Source organism: Leptopilina heterotoma, unplaced genomic scaffold (genome assembly GCF_015476425.1).
Source record: "Leptopilina heterotoma isolate Lh14 unplaced genomic scaffold, ASM1547642v1 Lhet_32, whole genome shotgun sequence".
In the NCBI taxonomy this organism is placed as follows: Eukaryota; Metazoa; Arthropoda; class Insecta; order Hymenoptera; family Figitidae; genus Leptopilina; species Leptopilina heterotoma.
In genome coordinates this window covers 1,686,205-1,707,899 of record NW_025111017.1, presented here as the reverse complement: position 1 = coordinate 1,707,899, position 21,695 = coordinate 1,686,205, and the positions used below count along the sequence as shown (strand labels likewise).

The window sequence follows — 21,695 nt, the reverse complement described above, 5'->3', positions numbered from 1 at the left end:
ATACCCTCCCTAGGGGTTTCAAGACCTTGCCGTTGGTGGGAGGCGCACGAGGGGCTTTACCCAGTGGGAGGCTACTTCTCGATATCTCTCGTGGGGAATGGGGGGTCGAACCCTTCAAAATGGGTCGGCCCACAGTGGTTTATAATCGAAAAACGGGGTTCAAAATAGCGTAGAGTACGTAAATCTTAACCGATTTTTATTCTTTTTTTTTAAACACTTAAGACTTAAGACTTAGTCTGTTAAATAATAAAAAGTTGAGTGTTTACCAAATGTAATATTATGGTTTATATGAAAGATTACAGAAAATAAATTTTTTTATTTAAATGAAAACAAAAATCAGAATAATAAATAGTGTTTTGAACAGAAAAACTAATAACATTAGTTATTAGTTTTAATATCACTATTATTAGTTTTAGAGAAAGAGATTTGTATAGAAAAAATTGACAAAATTACGCATTTGTTAATTAAAGTTTTATCAAATGAATAAAAAAAATAAAGTTTTTAAACAATTACCTAATGCATTAGTTTAAATAAAATAGATATGACCTTAAATTATAAGGCCATTTCATTTTCTTACAATTATAAAAAACGTACTTTTCTTAAAAAGTTGAAATATTGAAATTAACATTTTTTTAGCATTTGTTAATTAAGATTGTTTAAATAATCGATTATTGAATTGTTATATTTTTATTTTACTACTTTTAAATGTAAGTTGGTTATATAAAAATGATTTTGTGTAAAAAAAAGATTACTTCCTTGTAAAAATTAACAATATTAGGTATTTGTTAATTAAAATTGTTTAAATAATTCGACGGTGTTATTTCATTGTTTAAACATTATAATGAAATATGTTGAAAGAATAAAAGGTTTTACTAGTCAACTGCATGATAAATAAAAAATTTCCTATAAGATACATTTCTGTTATTTATTTGTTTATTAAAAATGTTTAATTAATTATTAAATTAATTAACAAATAATTTTTTTTCAATATCTTAATCACAGGTATCATAAAATATTCTTTTGTCCCATAAATATAACTTTTAAACTATAAAATATAGTTAATTTTAAAAAAATCGAGTTTTTAGTCTCTAAATTGTTTATAACAAATTCAAAAAAAAATTTTTTTTTATTCGCTCAATTGGATAATGTTTCTTTGATGATTTTATATTAATTTATTTCTATAAGCGATGAATGCACATATTATATCACAAACGAGCACTACTTTTATGAAAAAATTGTTTTTTTTCAATGTTTATAAATAAATAAAAAAAAATCGAAGCTTTTTTTAAAAAATCTGCTTCAAGCGATCTCTTAGGAATTTAATGACGAGTGTTTAGAAAAAAAAGAATAAAAATCGGTTAAGATTTGCGTGCTCTACGCTATTTTGAACCCCGTTTTTCGATTATAAACCACTGTGCGGCCGCTACAGAAACCAAATCTTCTGTGTTTCGCTGGGCAGTGTCTCAGGGCACGGGGATTTAGAGGGATATCGAGAGAGACGGGATGGACAGAGGCTTAACCGCGGGTCTATTCCGAAGACTTTTCACTGGTTGAAGTCTGACCAAGAAGAAACCCTTCCATGGTTACGTTGGCTGTGCCATGGCGATTGAGGCGCGAGTCTCTGCCACCCAATCCGTGATGAACTCGTGTCCATGGATGAATGATACTAGGGTTAACAAATCCGTCGGGTTCTTCCGTGGGGGTTGGACGGGGGACGACCATCGCTGGGCATTACTTAGCTCTCGTAAAGTTCGGGAACGGTTGTGTTACAGGAGGGGCCCGTCCTCTGGACGACCCGTCCCCGTGGGGGGCTCGAATAGAGGTATCTTAAACGAGACTCCGAGATACCAGGCGAACTCTCTGATGTATTTAGCCTTATCCTTGAATAGAGGCTCTTCAAGGACGGACCTTTTATTTCCTCTTTTCTCGTGGGACCAAAAATGGATACTACTAATTTAAACAAAAATCGAAGCAATAACGCGGAACATGCGGGCATTGCAGAGCCCCCTTCGGGGAATCTCAATGCTGGTGTGGGGAATACGCTTGGGGCTGGGGTAGGGACCACAGGGGACCAAACCTCGTAACAAGTAGATAGGGTTCAGCAACACATGGGTAACCTTGCCCTTGAGGGCAAGAAACTAAGTGGGGCTGCATTAAGGAAGAGAAGGCGGGAGCGAGCTCGGGACTCTCTGAGAACCGAATCGCATACCGCTGGCTCTTCTCAGAACACTTCTGGAGAGGGGGGGAGGGCGTCGGGGTCCGGGCCGGGGAAAAGACGGCAGGACTCGGAGGAGGCTTCCCCTAGCAATAGAATGCCGTCAAAGAAGATAAGGGGCCCACAAGCGGGAACCTTATCGTTTGCGGAGATCACTAGATCGTCATTAGCCGGGGCGATCGTCGCGGAAGGCTATCCTAGGGTCCAGATGACGTTGGCTAATCTGGACCAATTAAGGGTAGCAATTCATGAGGAGATTGGGGGGGACAAAGTCGGACCCTATCCTCATTTTGGAGAGGTTCGCCTCACTAGGGGAGCGATCCTAGTAGAGTGCCTGGACTCAGAATCTAGGGAATGGCTAAATAGCCGTATACCTAGGTTCAGTCAGGCGTTAGAGGGTCTTGCCATCAAGGTGGTGGATCCGGCTGAGCTAATCAAGCTGGTAAGGGTTGTGGCGTGGGTACCCGATCCTAGGGTGAACCAGGCTTCAATCCTTAAAAACCTCGGTAGACAAAATACCGGGGTGGATACATCCGCGTGGAGGGTGTATTCGGGAGGCGAGGGGAGAGCAGACCAAGCTTCAAATGTGGGCTGGACTCTCGCGTTAGGAGTACCAGAGAGCGACATTGAAGCTCTCCAAGCCCGGCAGTTGAAACTGTGTTTTGGGCTAGGTCAAATCACTCTAAGAGTGGCGAGGCAAGGTACTGACACAGCTGCTGGGCAGGGTACCCAGGGAGGGGAAGCGACTGAGGAAACCGTGAATCAGCATTAAAAATGGCTGCTTCCGGGATTCATTGTACGCAGATTAATTTGCATCATTGTAAGGGCGCTTCGGCGATTTTAGCCAAGAGCTTGACAAAGATGCAGACAGCTTTAGCCTTTATTCAAGAACCTTGGGTTTTCAAGAGGAGAATTAGAGGTCTGAACGGCTGTGGCGAGCTGGTTAGTTTACCACAGGAACCAGTTCCAAGGGCGTGTCTGATCTATAAAGGTCTAGACGCTTTCCCACTTTTAGAATTAACTACTAGGGACTTAGCTGTAGTTAAAGCTAAGTATCTAGAAAAGAACGGAAATAAAAGGGAGGTGGTAATAGCGTCCGCTTACTTTCCGGGAACAGGGGATGAACCTGCACCACCAAGAGAGGTGGAGAGGTTGGTAGATTACTGCCAAAGGCGAGGGCTTCCCTTGTTAATAGGGTGTGATGCTAATGCGCATCATGTTGTTTGGGGTAGCACATACATTAACCCTTAAACCGCACACTTCCGAATCCATCCTTAAACCGCACACTGGGTGTGCGACACCCGGGGACTTTAATGTGTGTTCTCCAAGCTGGAAAAGGATATTATGGTTCAGAAAAATTATCTTCTGTAGCTCAGTACATCTATTTTGAAGGAAAATAAGTTTCATAATGATTTATTTAATCTTAATAATTAAAAAACTCGGGAATCAAGGGTAATGAAAGAGTAGACGTCTTGGCGAAAACCGGTTCCGAGACGAAATTTATAGGTCCTGAACCAGCAGTGGCAATAATGCCATGCTTGGTTAAGGGAGCCATAGGAAGATGGGGTAAAAAGGAACATGAGAAGTATTGGGCGAGCGTTGGGTTGGGAAGGCAAGCGAAAACTCTGTTGGGGTTAGCACTCAACAGGAGGCGAGCGAGCGATCTCCTAAAACTCGATAAGATCAGAGTTAGAACCGTAGTTCGCCTACTTACGGGTCATGGACTATTGAACTACCATCAGCATAAAATAGACAGACGAGCTTCACCTATGTGCAGACTGTGTGGGGAAAGCAACGAAACTTCGACTCACATATTATCTGAATGCCCAGCGTTAGCTAGGATCAGGCTATCTAGCTGGGGTCAAGCAATTATTGACCCTAAGCAGGTAAGCAACCTATCGATAGAAGAGATACTGGACTTCTGGAAAAAAACAGGACTCTAAGAAGTTGCTATAAACGAGCGAACTGGAGTTTGGTACAATGGGTTCTATAACCTAGGTGCTTACTTTCCCCTCTTGAGGAAAATCCAGCTCGATCTCGGTGTCAGATTAGATTAGATTAGATTTACAAAAATATCCTGATTTAATGATTGGTATGTCTTTGGGCCGTGCGCGTGTACCCGTACCGATAATTCTCGACGGTAGTGTATTAATCCATGAAGTATTATATTTTACAATAGTTAAACTTTCTTGTTAAGTCTCGTCAATATTTGTCTAAAGTCGTAAAAAAATTCTAAAAATAATTAAGTTTATTAACGAATCGTTATAATTTCGCGCTTCGATAACTCGTAAATCGATATATTGAAAGTTAACGAGCGAGACGGCAGTCGCTCGTAACCGCAGGACGCGAGTGGCGCCATCTAGCGCTGGTCGCCGGTCACACAGAGACTCTGAGAATGCTTCTTGTTTGAAAAAAGTGATGTGTGCTCCGAGGGTTGAGGATGTCCAAGAAAGAGTTTTCTAGCTTAATAAGAACCAAAGTTATGACCGTTTAAAAATTACTCTTTTTGATTTTCTTTCTTATATATGAAAAAAGAAAATATGCTAATTAAGTAAAAGAAGGCATTCTTATGTATTATATTTTGAAAAGAGGAAGAAAATACATGGTCAAATTTGAAAAGAGATATTATCAAACAATATCTTGTTGCATATAAATATGTAGCAGAATTCTATTAAAAATAATAGTTAGAATATGCATGTGGGCAAAAGTACCTTATAGCCACTGTGATCAAAAACCATTTATTATATTTTTACTACTTTATCTATTTAATAGACACAATAATTGCTTTTTGTAGTTATGTTACGTATACAAAATATATTTAAGTAATGATTTTGAAAAGACAAATAACTATTAGCACATTTTTAATATAAATAAAAATTGAATATTTTAACTCTCCTTTGCTCTCAATGCTTTAAACCTACTTTTGCTTGCATAGATATTATACATATGGGTGATTTTCACGTAACTGTGCAATTTCAAAATCAGTTTTAAAAGAAAAAAAATTTTGTTTTCTTAATGTTAAACATCACTTTTCCTCATCATTTTTTCATCATGCATAATATAGTTGTAATTTGAACGGTTTTACTACAGCTATAATTATAAAAAAATTATAACAAATTTTCGAAAATTGGCTGCCACGGAGCTGACCAACTGGGGCTATTTTATGTACGCGAGGTATTTAATAAATAAAATTATTAAAAAGAACTTCTTTGTCAAAAAACCATAAATAAGTAAATTAAAATCCTAAAAACGGTTAAAACTTTAACCGGTGAGCAACATAACGGCAAAAAATTAACTTTAATTAATATTTATAAGTTTTTCAAATTAGTTTTAAAATTATTTCTCTAATAACTTGAAAAGTGTATTAGATATTAAATTGTTATTCATTTAACCTTAAAATATTGATTTAAAGTTTTTAAAAAATATCATATTCAAAACGTTTAAAAAAGCTCCTATTAAAATGATGATTCAAAGTTATTTACATGCATGTAACATTTAAACACATGTGTTTAAATGATAGTATTATAATTATCATAATGTATTATTGTAAAATGTATATTTAAAAAGAAAAAGTGTTATTTATTTTCTGAGTAATATAAAATTTGAAGAAAGGTTATTAATTTTTAATAAATCATGATTTTAGCAAAATCTTAGTGTTTTATTTTACATTTTGTTGTATAATATTTACAACAATTTTTTAAATATCTCATTCTTTTTTTAATTCTCTCTGAAATACACTACCATCCACGAGTATCAGGACGATTACAAGCGACTCTTTAAAAAAACATGCCATTACTTTTTCAATCATATGTCGTAAATAAAAGGCGATACAAAAAAATCTTAAATACGGTTAGAAAGCTGATTAAATTTTGCGTAAAATAAGCCGTCTTTGAAGTCATTTCATTAACTATTTTTTGAGTTATAAAGTGAGAAAGAAATAAAGAAAATTATCAAATTTTCTCATTTTTGTCTCTTGACTTCAACTTTTTCAAAAAACTAGAAAAATTTAGATAAAATTTTTCTAAAAACACAGAAATCTTGGTTAGAATTTCAGCTTTAAAATAAGCCTTCGAAAATTAAAAAAGGTTAATCCGTCTTCTATATATCATTAAAAATGTGAAGCCGTGTTTCGACGATTGGTGCATTGGAATTTAACTGTGACGACTCGATTCTAGCTTCGCGTGGCTGTAAATAAGAGAGAAAAGAGGGACGGATTCATGCTGGGGAATAATAAATAATGATGTTTCATAAGTAATATTAAGAAACTCGAAAGTTCATCGTTCCCCGCATGAATTCGTCCCTGCTTTCTCTCTCATTCCCAGCCGCGCGAAGCCAGAATCAAGATTTTTGAAAAAGTTGAAGTCAAGAGACAAAAATGAGAAAATTTAAAATTTTTTTTTATTTCTTTCTCACTCTAGAACTCAAAAAATAGTTAACGAAATGACTTCAAAGACGGCCTATTTTACGCAAAATTTAATCAGCTTTCTAACCGTATTTAAGATTTTTTTTGTATTTCCTTTTATTTACGAGATATGATTGAAAAAGTGATGGCATGTTTTTTCATAGAGTCGCGTGTAATCGTCCTGATACTCGTGGACGGTAGTGTATCTACACAAAAGATTTAATGAAGGAGAAAGGATAAAAAAAATGTTTACGTAACATTATAAAAAGACAAAGTTCGATGCACAAAGTAGCCCCAACCCGCGGTCTATTTTGTGCACAACTTTTAATGACTACAACTCCGACAAAAAAATTTATTTCATTGCCTAACTCATAGAAAACCTTCAGAAGGAAGTCCATAACATATGTCAAAAGTTTATTTTCTTTTAATTCTGAATTTGAATAAAGCATTAAGTTAAAAAAAGCATTTTGATGCACAAAATAGTCCCAGCAAAAATATTTACTATCAGCTTGACATAACGAGAGAATTACATTTACATAATATTATGAAATTAGCGCATAAAACTAATTTCAAAAAAGTATTCACCAATAAGAGCGTTACGATCAACAGTAATACTGTGCTTCTGCTTGGTTGACATAAAGACATTTTAAATTAAGCACCAAAAGTAAATGCTTTTTTTTGAATATTAAGGTATTTTTTAATGAGTCGACGGTTGCCGAAGCACTGAAATGTAAAAGGACACAACTATGTCTGTCCTCTTCTATAATATGTGTTGTTGTAGCAACTGTTGAATCATGAATTTGCACCTTCACACTGTACGCCACAGGCGCCACGGAACTGACATTTTATGTGACACCACGGAGCTGACATTTGACATTTAAACTAACCTAACTCCGATAATTTTGCAAAATAATTCTCTTCTTTGGGCAAATAATTTGTTTCTAATATAATCTTTAAAAAAATCGAAAAAATTACCACAGAGAGTGTTTAGATTAAAAGAATAGTAATATCACGGTACTGACCATTTTTTTGTGAACTTCACATTTTTACAAAAAAAATTGTTTTTAAGTGTAGCACTTCCAATTTTAGAACTTTTTTTACTGATATTTGTTGTTAATGGATCCTATTTTAGATTGTAATTCTCAGCTAACATTAAGATGTGCCATAAACACTTAAATTCTATGAAAAAAAATCTTATTACAAAATTGAAAAAATTTGTGGACAAAACTATTTTACATAATTTATAATTTTATAAGAAGTATTAGAAGATGCATTATATGCACAAAGTGTTCACCTATATACACAATTCATATTATAAAAATGCTCGTTTCCAGTTTCGACGTTTTCAGTAAAATTTCTGAATTTTAACTTAAAATTTAAAAAAACGGACACGCCACGGAGCTAGAATTTTGGAGGGAATTCCGCAATTTATCAAAAATTATAATATCTATTTGTACATATTTGTAGTTGCGAATAGGTTTTATATATACCTGTAAAATGTATCCACACTTAAGTAAAAATTTTTTATTTTGAAAGTGTTTTCTGTGATGACACCAAATATTACAGTTATGTGAAAATCACCCATATGTGAAAAGACACGAGAAAAGAGACCTATCGCCGCAAATAAGAATTCTACAAGGGAAGCGTTTAAAGCGACGCCATGAACAGAAAACCAGTGTATTTATAAGGAAATGCTTAACTTTAAAGCTTTATATTATTTATACTATTTAAGTTTTTCAACTTATGATTTTTTCACGTGAAAGAGAAAATGAATGAATGTTTTTTAACGATAGTTCTCTTTCCTCGTGTCGCGTCACATATTATCATTGAAATTAAATATTTTTTACAAACATTGTACCTGGTATTGTTCGCCGTTCTACTCGATCAGCATAATATCCAGAAGTAACATTTCCCAACAAACAAACTGCGTTGATAATTAATGTATTTATAAAGACCTGTTCGTTTATTCCAGTGCAGGAAAGATTATATTTACTTATATTTGAAACATCAATTTTATTTGCGTCATTTATTAATTCGCAGACAGACACAGAACTATTTGGATGATGTTTGTAATAAGTCTCAAAGCGGTTAAACAATTCTGGTAACCACAATCCAAGACCGTAATAACTGCACACGTATGAAAATAGAAAAATGTATGAACACAAAATAAAATTAGGAAAATATGCAATATATTATAGACAATAATTAAGGTTTACATAACACTATTTCCTTCATTTCAATTATCATGTAACTCTTTTTCCACGAAAAGGACATAAGGGGTAAGTATGTAATAGTTGACACCGCATGTAAATGACTAAATTAATAGCATATGTTTTTACCCATATGAGTATAACATTTTGAAAGTATAAATTCGAAACTCGCTGTTTTGAGGCAGTTATGGAAAAAAAGGGAAAAACTCATTTGTCTCGAAAATTATTCAACCGATTATAATTAGCTTCAGATATTTAAAAAATATAAAACTTTATACAAAAAAATTTTATTTGAAAAAAGTAAACAAATGTTTGTTTTAATGGTTTTCTAAAGTTACACATCTGATTTTTTTTAATCTAGGACAATCCACGTCAACAAGGACAGAGCTAGAAACAAAAATTGTCTGGATGGATTTAAATGATCAATGGCTTAAAATATTCCTACATTCGCGTACGTTATGCTGATGGGCGTTTTTAAAATAAAATTAAATGGTGATGACATTACGGCTGTCGATTGCAAATTCAAGATAGATAGTGTAGCAACCAGAACTTTGTATGTTCTAATGATAAAAAATTATTTTAAAATGTAAATTTAAGAATCGAAAAATGTTTCGGAAAATTACAAGGTCTATTTCAGAAAAAAATATAACCCCAATTGAATCGAATAATAAGACGGAATTAGTAAAGGTTCGATTTTAAATTTATTTCCTGAAGATTTATTTCTAGGTTAGATTTCTCGAAAGCATATGGAATTACGTTTAAGTTAAAAATAGAAATTAGTTCTTCGTAAATGATCCTTAAAAAACTTTTGATTTTGAAACTACAGATTGGTATCCTAGCAAATATTTTGGCATGAACGAATTAGATACAGAAGAATAAAACAATTTTAAAGAATTAATTAATTAATTTTCTTTAGACCAAGGTAAACCTTGTTTAACCATTCTGGATGGTGGCACTAAATTTATTAAGCAACTCTACTACTCTGTCTCATAAAAATGTCAAGACATAATTTATAAAGAAGGTGATGAAATGATTAAAGACGAAAATATTGAATCCTCAAATAAGGGTTGGTCCTCATTAATTGTCGCATTAAGGAAACCTGATAGTAGTTATAGAGTTTGTTCAGATTTTAAAAAACTGAATAAAGTTACTATACCAGACGCATATACACTACCGAAAATAGATTCCATTCTTCATAAGTTAGGAAAATTAACATTTTTACCTTGGCTACATGGTAAATGCACATCGATTACACAGGCACACAAAAAAATAAAAAAGTCAAAATCCAGAGGTTGCTCCCCCCTATCCCCATGTTTTTGGGGTCGCTGAAACCGAATATGACCATGAAAAATTTTTTTCATCGGCCATTTTCCCGCTACCTGCTCCCGGGAGTTAGAATTTCAGTTTAAAAAAAGCGGAGTAGGGTGTCTATTCTTATGTTTTTTGGGTCGCTAAAACCAAGAAAGACTACCAAAAACAAATTCTTCCCTCCCTTAACCCCTACAACCCCCTTAACAACCCCGGGGTGAGGGGTCAAAATTTGAATTTTTACGAAAAGTCGATTACGGGGTCTAAACCTACGTTTTTTGGGACGCTGAAACCAAAAAAGACTATTAAAATCAAATCCTTTCCACCCCGACCCCCTACAACCCCCTGCAATAATGTTTTTCGAATAAAACGAACCGATTTTTGGGAAATTGAAAATTAAATATTAATTATCAAAAATTATTGCAGGGGGTTGTAGGGGGTCGACGGTGGAAAGGATTTGATTTTGGTAGTCTTTTTTTGGTTTCAGCGACCCCAAAAATATGGGGATAGGGGGGTGTGACCTCTGGGTTTTGACTTTTTTATTTTTTTGTGTGCCTGTGTTATTAGTAGACTTTCATAAAACTGAACCAATAATGAACTATCCTGCTCCGAAAAAATTTAAAGAACTTAGGAAATTCTTAGGAATGACTAGTTGATATAGAAGGTTCATTCAAAATTTCGCTTCTATTGTGGCCCCTTGAATATTCTTCTGTATGAAAAACAACGTTGGCAATGGACTGATCTTCAAAATTTTTTGTTTAATAATTTCAATCAATGTTTAATAAATTGATTCATTCTTTTGACACCTGATTTTAATTACGAATTGTTTGGCTGACTGCAACAGGTGAGAAGATCAAAGTGTCATTTTAAGAACTTATAATTAATTCAGGGGCACCCCTCAAGCCTTGCACACGGACAACGAAACTGATTATACTTAGACCATTGACATAGTTAGGTATACTTAGGTCATTGACAGCAGAATTAAATATAGTCCATACAATCTCTCCTCCATACCGTTCTCAGAAAAGCCCTGTCGAAAGGGTTAAGGGTTAAGGCCACTGTAGAATTTTCAAAACATAAATTTTTTTTTATTATTTTTTTATTTATTGTCTTCGACGACAATGAACATAGCAATTTTCTTCAAGTGTAGTTTTTTCTTGGTAACTTTTTGGAAATTTTTTTGAACATTTCCCATCAATTAAACACCAATCTCCACAACCTAAGTAGAAATGAATGTCTGGATCTATTCATGGCCCATCCCAGGAAACCACATTCCACCCATGGGCCATCCGTGGAAGCCATTTATGTCCCATCTGAGTTTTGAAACCTTGCGCCGCACTTTTTTCTGACGATTACAAATTTAATAATTATTTATCCAAACATTACTCGACGTCCTTATTCGCCGCCTTGGCTGTCTGGTTGTTATAGGAAACATAACCGAGAGCGTAAATAATACTATTATTAATATTTAAGAGGTAAAATAATATTATGTTTATTGATTTAATTATTATAAGGAAAAAATTTGTATAATTTATAACCGCCGGAAAAAATATTAACCCATTCTTACCATAATTTGTTTGTTCACTTAAAAGGTATTATCTCTGAAAGGGTTTTAATAATAAGAATAATTTTTACCGTTTGAAAATACAAAATGAGGATGCCACATTCTAACCTTTCGTATTGTGCTCTAGGTATAAAAACAACGTCATCTACAAGGAAGTTTTGTCAAATTAAGAGAATTATACCCTTTTAAGAGTAAGTAGATGATTGTCGTCATCCTGACCGCTTTTTATTGCGCTCTGGGTTAGAAAACAACGTCATCTTTGAAAAACTTTGTATAAAATAACAGAATCTTACAACTCCAAATAAAAGGAAAAGGTCGCCGTCATCCTGATCACTTACTATGGTGATTTTGATTAGAAAACGTCATCTTTGGGAAAGTTTAGAGAATTCACACCCTTTTTACCGCAAAATCTTGTTTATCGTTATATAAACCACAAATCATATTAATACCTATTTAAAAATGAAAAATAACCTTATATTTCTTAATTTCATCTAATAAGTATGACAATTCAGTTTTTTCCGTGTATATGTACAAAAAATTAAACAAAGTAAAATTTCAAATAAATAAAAAACTCTTTTATCAAGTAAGTTAGATTTATTCAACGATTTGTAATTGTTAAACAAAAACTTTTAAATATTATGTTAACTACACAACATTTGCAAAAATTAATAATAATCATTTTCTATTTATAAAAATTTTTTGTATTATCTGCACTTGAAGGGGTAAAATTCTCTTATTTTACAAAAATTTCCTCGAAGATGACGTTGTTGTATAACCTAGAACACCATCGAAAGTGGTCGGTATGACAGTGATAATTAATTTCCACTTAAAAGTGTAAAATTATTGTACTTCAATAAAAATTCTTCGAAGAAGACGTTTATTTCTAACCTAGAATACAATAGGAAAAGATCAGGATGACAGCGATAATTTATTTGTATTTTGAGAATTGATATTCTATTAATTTGACAAAACTTCCTCGCAGATGATATTGCTTTCACACCTAGAGCACAATATGAAAATGCTAGGACGGTGGCATCCTTATTCTGCATTTGCAAAAGGTAACAACTTTTCTCCTATTTATCAAATCCCACACCGAGATAACAAATTTCTCATGACTAAATTATCGCAAGAAGGTGTTAGGCAGTGTTTGCCCGGATGTTAGAAATAACAAAAAAGTTTTAATTCTGATAAACAGTTTCACAAAAAAAATATTATTTTACATCATAAATATTGGTGACAACCAGAGATGTTAAAAATGGGTCTTAAAACCTATTTTAAATGCTAAATAGTAAATGGTATCACAAAAAGTATTTCAAATATAAAATATAAAATAGTTTTCAAAAAGTTTCTTCAAATGCAAAATAGAAAATACGCATTTTCAAAATGGTTTTACAAAATAAAATGCTTTTTTTTAAATGAACTTTATTTTTACGTAACTTTTTGACTTTTCCATAAAATAAGATTGTATCCCTTATGAAACTGTTTTATATATTATTCTATTAATTTGACTTTATACAATAAACTACTTTTTTGAAAAAATTGTAAGAAAACTTTGTCAGCAATGAAATAAAATATCTCATTTTCGAATGCTTGATGTGAAATCCTATGTAAATATTGAAACTTTGAACCTGAAAATTTCCGTTTTTAGTATGTAGAAATGAATATTTTCCAATAAAGTTTGGTAAAATTTAAAAGAAAATGAATTAGCTGAAGAATCTCCTTAAAAGAAAAAATTGCTACAATATAAAAAAAAATTTTCTTGTATTTTGCATTTTCAAATACAAAATAATGAAAAAAACCATTTCAAATAAAAATGCAAAATGGTTTTCGGCAAATGCATTTAAAATGTAAAATGAAAATAGGCATTTTGCCTTTTCTATTTTGCATTTGAAATAGATTTATTTGAAATAGTTAACATCTCTGGTGACAACATTATTTATGCTTTCAGTTGCGTATTTTAATAGATAGATAACCTCGGCGTTGAAAAATGGTGATGAATAATATTTGGATAAATAATTATTAAATTTTTAATCGTCGGGAAAAAGTGCGGCGCAAGGTTTCAAATGGGTTTCAGATGGGCCATGGATGGTTTCCACGGATGGCCCATGGATAAGCCTGTGGCAAAGCTAGGAAAATTTCTACTTCGGAAGGTCCGTGAATATTATTTTGCATTATTATTTTATGTGAAAAAGGATTGATATTTTCATCAGGAATTTCTGCAGAAATATAACGATCAACACTTTCAACTGTTAATATATTTTAGAATTTTCTTTCAATATAACTAACAAATGAATGTGTGGCAATCCTCGCTTTTGAAATTCAATAACATAAACATAAGATTTGACTTCTCCAAATAATTTATTATCAACAATAAGTTTAAATAGATGTTTTAGTTTTAATGCGAAAACCCTAGTTACGATATCAGGTCTATCAGCAGCAGTTTGACAGGGGAATAAATTTTCCTGTATCTCTTTCCAATTTGGATTACACGTCATTGTGATAAATAAATCTAGTCTACCATGACGAGCAACAATAGCCATCGAATCCTGATATTGTTGCATCATATTGCGAGGTGATCCTATAAAAGTAGAAGGCAATATAAGCGTTTTTCCCACGTGCACATCATTTTCCAACTCATGATTGTGTAAATAATCCATCAGTCCTTTATATGTTTCACTTCTCAATTGAGCTTGATTATTTGCACAAAATCTTAATCTATCTTTTTTTATTTTTACATAATTGTCAACCACCTATTGTTAAAACAATCTACCTCCATATAAAAATTGATTAAATTCTTTATCTCTTACAGCAATTTTGTATTAAATTTAGGCAGACCTAGAAATAGTATGATTTCTACTTCTGTAATCACTATTAAAATATCACTACGAATCATAATAATATTATAACCCTTATTTCCAAGTGGATAAAATATGGGATAAATTCATGGTTCAACATTCGGATCTAAATTACTAACCAATTTCAATTCATTTCTAGATTTATTATAAACCGTTACATAAGATTCCGGTGTTTCTCCTTCAGAGTTTGTATTAAAAATTACAGCAACTTCATTAAAACTTTGCAAATTGTATCTATTTTATCAAAGCCTTTTTCAACGTAAACAATAGTTGTAACTCAGGAATTCCTTAATTTTTTTGTCTTGCTAATTCAGCTTCTATTTAAATTACCTCTGACATCATCATGTAAGATTTTGTGTATGCATTAGTATTTCTTACAATATTTTCTATAGATTTTAAACCGTCTTCATCCAAATTTTCGTTACTTTTTAATCTGTATCTGATAAATTCCTCAGGGTCATAAATAAATAATTGACTAAAACATGGATCCTCACCTTTATCCGGATATAAAGCACTATTAATTTAATAGTAAATTTGACCTTGGATTTTGTAACAGAATGGTCCTCTTCTTCTGCCATTAAAATTAATTACATTGGCATTTAAAGATGCAAAAGAAAAAGAATTATTATACAGCCTTTTATTCTTTTTAAAATGACCTGATTTTTTATAAAACCCTTCTAACAAAAGCCTTAATTCGTCTGGATATTGTATTGAAGTGAACACAACACCTTCATGACTACGACAGTCATTAAAACTAACTTTTGTACCAGCAACTTTTTCATCTTTAAAATGTTTAGCTTGACAATGTGTGCAGTAATAATTTATCGGACCTAGATAATTTTTAACATTCAACTCATTTTGAATTTGCTGATTTAATACTCCTTCACAAAAATTTCTTTGACATCGAGTATTCTTTGTTTTTGATAAAGAACTTGTAACACTATTTTTATTTTTTAATTTAAGGTTCTCAGCATATTCTATTTTGGATTCGACTTGAAGTTTTTTCTTAGTTGATGTGTGTTTTTCACCTAAATAATTTACGTTATCAATTGTACGTTTTAATTTTTGCCTCTCACGATAATTTTTTTGAATTTCAGCCCTACTTTCTTTAAGTGTTTTTGATTCAATATTTTCTTCATTTATTTCATCTATTATTCTCGGAAAGGAAATGGATGTGTATGCTTTGTCTGAATAATTTTCATTATGAATTTTACGTTTTAGTTTTTGCCTCTCACGATAATTTTTTTGAATTTCATCCCTACTTTGTTTAACTGTTGTTGATGCAATATTCCCTTTATTTATTTTATTTATTATTCTCGGGAAAGAAATGGAAGTGTGTGCTTCCTCTGAATAATTTGCATTATCAATTTTACGCTTTAATTTTTGCCTCTCACGATAACTTTTTTGAATTTCAGCCCTACTTTGTTTAAGTGTTGTTGATGCAATATTTCCTTTGTTTATTTCATTTATTATTCTCGGGAAAGAAATTTCTTTCTTAATAGAGTTTTTAGAAAAGTTTGATTCTCTATACTGACCCGGTAAAAAGAGGTTGATTAAAATAGATTAAAATGTTTACAAAAAATTTCAAAAATGACATTGGTTTGGCATTAAAAGCATATTGAATTTTGACCATATATGCAGTCATTTTAATGCATTTTATTACCTTTTCATTAAAATAAATTAAAGTGTCAGCAATATGTAAGTCATAAATGGAATTCTAATGATTACAAATTTTATGGTATTAAACAGAATAAAATTGTTTTCAATTCTAATTACTCAATAAGAAGTAAAATGTATACCGAATTAAATAGAATATAAATGTGTGTAGATCAATTATCTTTAAAGGAATTAAAACATGAAAGTACAAAAATGACATGAGTTTGGCATTAAAATGATTCAGAATTTAGCGATATTTGTATACATTTTAATCTATTTTATTCAACCTCTTCTTACCGGGGAAGTTAAATATCTTTTTTATTTAAAAGATAATTCCAGTCATACACAACTATACAAGATCTACTATTAGAAAGTTGAACAGAGAGAAATTTACATAAACTATTGTTTTCGAACATTAACATTAAATGATTTCTCATATTACAATAATAGTAATTGACAGAGTGGGGCATAATATTAAAAAACAACGTTTGAATGCTATTGCATATACTCCACAAGAAAGACTGTATTCTGGTTGTTGATCAACAGTTGTGAAAACTACTGGTGGTTCAAAATGATATAATCTAATTAAATAATCTCTTTGATAATGATTTAAACATTTTTTATTAAGACTATCAAAAATGTAAAGGCTTATTCCATCATAATAAGTACAAATCCAATGACCAGATTTATAAGATCCACTAAAAAGTATTTGAATGTGCTACTTACTTTTCTCGATTGGAACTATCAAATCAAATGTTTGTAAACACAAAGTATTTTGCATATTATAAAAAAAATTTGATTGTCTTCTCAATAGCTTTTGAAATTCATACATATGATCATTATTAAGCATTGCTCCTTCAGTGACAAATGAAAGAGTTATTTTTTCCCTAAGGAAAAAATAACTCGCGCGGGTGTAGAATGAAGGGAGTTGAAAATTAACTTTCTTTTGGAGTTGATTTTTAACTCGAAAAACTTCACTCCCAACTCCCGAGTCCGTTAACTTTCTAAATTTTTTACAGTGTAGTAATAGTGTAGAAAAATGGAATAGTCAATTAAAAATATTAGGGTGTTGTGGGGTGATGTGCAACACCGTCGATTTCTGATATACAGTTCGATATTGAACAGAGCCAAGTATTGCCATTTGTTTGTGTCTTTTTTCTTTTTTATACTTTACGTGCCATAACAGCGATTCACATGATAAATATAAAATTTTGAGTTATTTTCCTTTAATTATATTCCTTATTCAGTTATAAATAAATAAAAAATGAAACAAAAAAATTTATTTTCTTTGGTGAAATCTCCACTTTTTAAAGGTCAACTATACCTTAGTAATTTTTTTAGCAGATTTTGATTAGTTTGCACTGAAAAAGCCTAAAATTAATAATTAAAGAGATTTTCATCGATATTTATGCATTACATACCTGAATTTTACTCGTGTTGCACAACACCCCAACTTTTTTGGAAAATGCAAAAACAGACATTTTTGAAAAAGCGAAAAATTTGTAAGAAAAATTTAAAATTCTGAAAATCCAATAATGCAGAAATATTCTATTATAATGCCTCTAAGTCATTCAGTTTTTAAATATTTAAAAATTTAATTATTTGACATGTTTTTCGTCCAACGAAAAAAAACGTTGCACATCACCCCATAGCACCCTAATATTTATTGAATTTAGATGTAATTTTCGAATTAGGGGTATCTATCCGCACTTTACCCTAACACAATAAATTTGAATGTTATCTACCCAAAAACTATATGAAAGCATTAAACATAAAAATGATGATACTGACATTTTCAGTGAAAAAGGAAACACTGTTTAACAAGGTGAATACATACTCTTATTCAAGGATGGCACTGCAAATGATAGTGAAATGCTCGGAAATGTCGCTATATTCCACGCTTCTATACACTGAGAAAACATTATACTTAATTCAAATTAAAAAATAATTTAAAGTGATTTTGTTTAATTAAAATTAGTTTGTAAGCTTAATCCCAATATATAGAAAATATCTACTGCTTTGGTTAAAAAATATTATTTGTTTGAATAATTATTATGTTTAATTCAAATATATTCTCTGTTTTGATTTAAACAAAAATTATGTTTCAAAATTTTATGTTTGATTCAAACTTAAAAATTGATTATAAATAATTTAAAATCAACCAAAACTTATGTTAGAATTAAATATATTATTTCTTTAAATGGACCAAAAAATATGTTTCAATTAAATTTAAATATGTTTGACTGTATACCAAAGATATTTTAAGTTTGATTTAAACAAAATATGTTTGAATGAAATAAATTATATTCTAAGTGTAGGGTGTTTACAAGGAACACGCTGTGAGCGCTCTGAGCATGGGATATGCTCTTCTAACCCCATTGAATATAGAAAAAGATAAACTAATGCTCATAGCGCTCACATCATGCCCTCGGAAACACCCATAGTGTGCAATGTCTTCGAACATTCAAATTTCTCTCCGTGTATCCGGCACGACAGGGTTTGTGCAAACAGGGGATCAATTATGTAATTTGATTTGACTTTGATTCGATTAATATGCGTGCGCTAACAATCATAATGTTCAGGTTGTACAACTATTTGGTATAAAATAGTGGTATAAAAGCCTCATAGAAAACACTTAAAATCCTTCTTGGTACACAATGGAAGACAAACTAGGTTCTACTATTTTTCTAATAGGTTTTTATCTCAATTAGGAATGTACAAGGTTTTAATATGTTCTTAATAGGTTGAAAAAATAATAGTTCAGAAGGTTCCTAATGTTTTCTACAAGGTTCCTATGAGTGCAAAATACTCTCTAAATTTGAATTAGTAAAAATGTTTACTAATTTGAATTAGTAAAAATATTTACTAATTTGAATTAGTGACTAACTTTTTACTTTTAGATTAGTAAATTTTACTAATAAATAGTCATTTATACTAATTTATTAGTAAAATTTACTAATTCAAAAGTAAAAAGTCAGTCACTAATTCAAATTAATAAAAATTTTTACTATTTCAAATTTAGAGAGTAATCATAAAATATTCTACGAGGTTAAACAATGTTTTTAATGTAAAATGAAAATAATATTTTGACAATAGGAAAATTGTATTTCAAGATGAATTTAACCCTTAAACCGCACCCTGGGTGTGCGAAACCCATATTCCAGCTTTTTACTTTAATATTTCGGTTAAATTCGTAAAAATTGAACATGTGTTGATATTAGACGGTACATTTTGTACTTTAATTTATGTTTCGTGAGTGAAATTAGTCTGCCAAGTGTCTTTGTGTATTTGATAACTTTATGAAGTTGACGGCAAAAAATTTCTGCTTATCTGACACCCAGTTTTTGGTTTTAGGTAATTTCAGTAGTTTTAAAAAACTCTTTTTTAATTATTAAAATTAAATAAATCATTTTGAAACCTATTTTCCTTCAAAAAAGATGTACTGAGCTATATAAGATAATTTTTCCAAAAGATTATATCCTATTCCAGCTTGGAGAACAAACTTAAAAGTCCCTGGGTGTCGCACACCCAGTGTGCGGTTTAAGGATGGATTCGGCAGTGTGCGGTTAAAGGGTTAAAGGTTTCTAATAGTTTTTTGCAATTCAATTTGTATTGATATTTGTGTTGATTTTCTACAAGGTTTTATGACTTTCCATACTTAAGTAAATCTAGTTTCTTAAATTGCTTTTTAATAATGTTTAGAAATATTTCAAAGCTATGTTGCACCATTAAAAAAAGAAATCTTGATTTTATGCGGATTTCTCTAAATTGAATGTATATTTTTCAAGGTAGCTTTCAATTAACTTCAACCCAAAAATGCTTCGACCTTCGGATTTTTTCTTAAATATTTTTCTGGGATGCCTCGTTATAATTTTGAGCTTAAAAAAAATAGCTCAAGCCGTTTTTGAGAAAACTCATTTTCTTTTTTTCTAAATATTACTTAAGGGGGAGTGACACCTTTGAGGTGTCTTTTGAACCTGTTTTTCATGAATTCTTTTAAGACATAGGAATGAAGTAAATTAAATTTGGTTTCGAGGACATTATTTGTAAACTTTTTAAGTTTACGAAAATATATTTGAGGCATTCTTTCTGAAGTGGGCCATCCCTTATTTCTATTTCAAATTTAATCCAAAAATCTTTTATAATAGCCACAGGGGTGACACTGCTGCAGTTCCCATAAGAATAAACTAACCTGAGAGTTGACGGTCGCCACTGGTGGCGCTGGCTGGACATTGGACCGATATTGAGTGAAATGCATGGGATTGCAAAGAAAAACTTAATTTACAATCATTAATATTAATTTGATGGTATTTATTTGTGCATAATATTGATTCAGTAACTTTTTAGCATATTTTATAATATCAAAAACTTAGAAAAAGTGTTCAATATTTTAATTATAATGAAAATTGTGCAACAATTAATGGCGCAAAATTCAAATTAATAATATTATAATTATTTTCGGTTATTTCAATTATTGTTATTAGCTATTGTTCAATAATATTTTACCAGTATAAATAGAAATATCTTAGATAATTTATTTATTATAATATTATTTAGTATTTAATTTGAATTTCGCGCCAGTAGATATACAGGGAGGGTTCTAGACACAGATCCCTGCACCGACATGTTACCGACACTTTTAGCCCAGACTCAAACCTCTTAGCCAAGACTCAAACCATGGGGGGGGGAATATTCAGACTGTTATGCTGAGCCGGATATGACGTCATACTTTCTAGAATTTTCGGGGGGAGTATTGAGATCATGATGCAAATGTGATTCTTGGAATTTATCTAATTTCTTGGAATTATAAAACAATCCTAGAATTTTCCATAGGGGTTGATGACTCAGAATTTTGGAATTTTTTATTGGTATTTCCTGTTTTTGTTGTTTGCAGGGTGCATTCTTTAACGATGACGCATAATTTCTTTGTTTTTTCTCAAAATGGGGTTGATGACTCATTATCATTGGAATTTCCTGTTTTTGTTTTTTACATGGTGCATTCTTTATCGATGACACATAATTTCTTTGTTTTTCGCAAAATAGGGGTTGATGACTCAGAGTTTTGGAATTTTTTATTGACGACTCATTATCATTGGTATTTCCTGTTTTTGTTTTTTTATCACAATTCTAAGAAAAGCATAATTAACTTGAAGTAAAATTAGTCATAATTTGTGTATATAAAGAAGGCAATTTTTCTTAACAAAATCATTCCTGCAGTTTAAGTTGTTCAATCAACATATCAGAAAAACATCGTGAAATTCAAGTGCGCTTAAACATCTCGTTTTAAAAAAATCGCTATAGTTAAAAGTTTAATTTTAGTCTGATCGGAGTTAATCATTGTAGTGAAAAAAATCTGTCCGCGCAAGCGCGGACACATTCTCATCCGCGCTTCGCGCGCAAATGGCTCGCTTCGCTTGCGGCGGTCTGCAATTGTTGTGCATTATTTGTGTTCTTGTTCTTGTTTCCTATTATATGTTTTGTAAAA

The 21,695-nt window shown here is 31.5% G+C and overlaps 1 protein-coding gene across 1 annotated transcript in view; it reads right to left on the bottom strand.

Moving 5' to 3' along the window:
• LOC122504829 overlaps window positions 1–21,695 on the bottom strand; it is a 116,088-nt gene that overhangs the window by 85,448 nt on the left and 8,945 nt on the right. The window contains exons 2-3 of the mRNA XM_043616098.1: window positions 14,117–14,449; window positions 8,476–8,797 (exon numbers count right to left, since the gene is read on the bottom strand). Of these exons, the coding sequence (XP_043472033.1) occupies window positions 8,476–8,797; window positions 14,117–14,449 (655 nt within the window). The remainder of the gene's footprint in view (window positions 1–8,475; window positions 8,798–14,116; window positions 14,450–21,695) is intronic.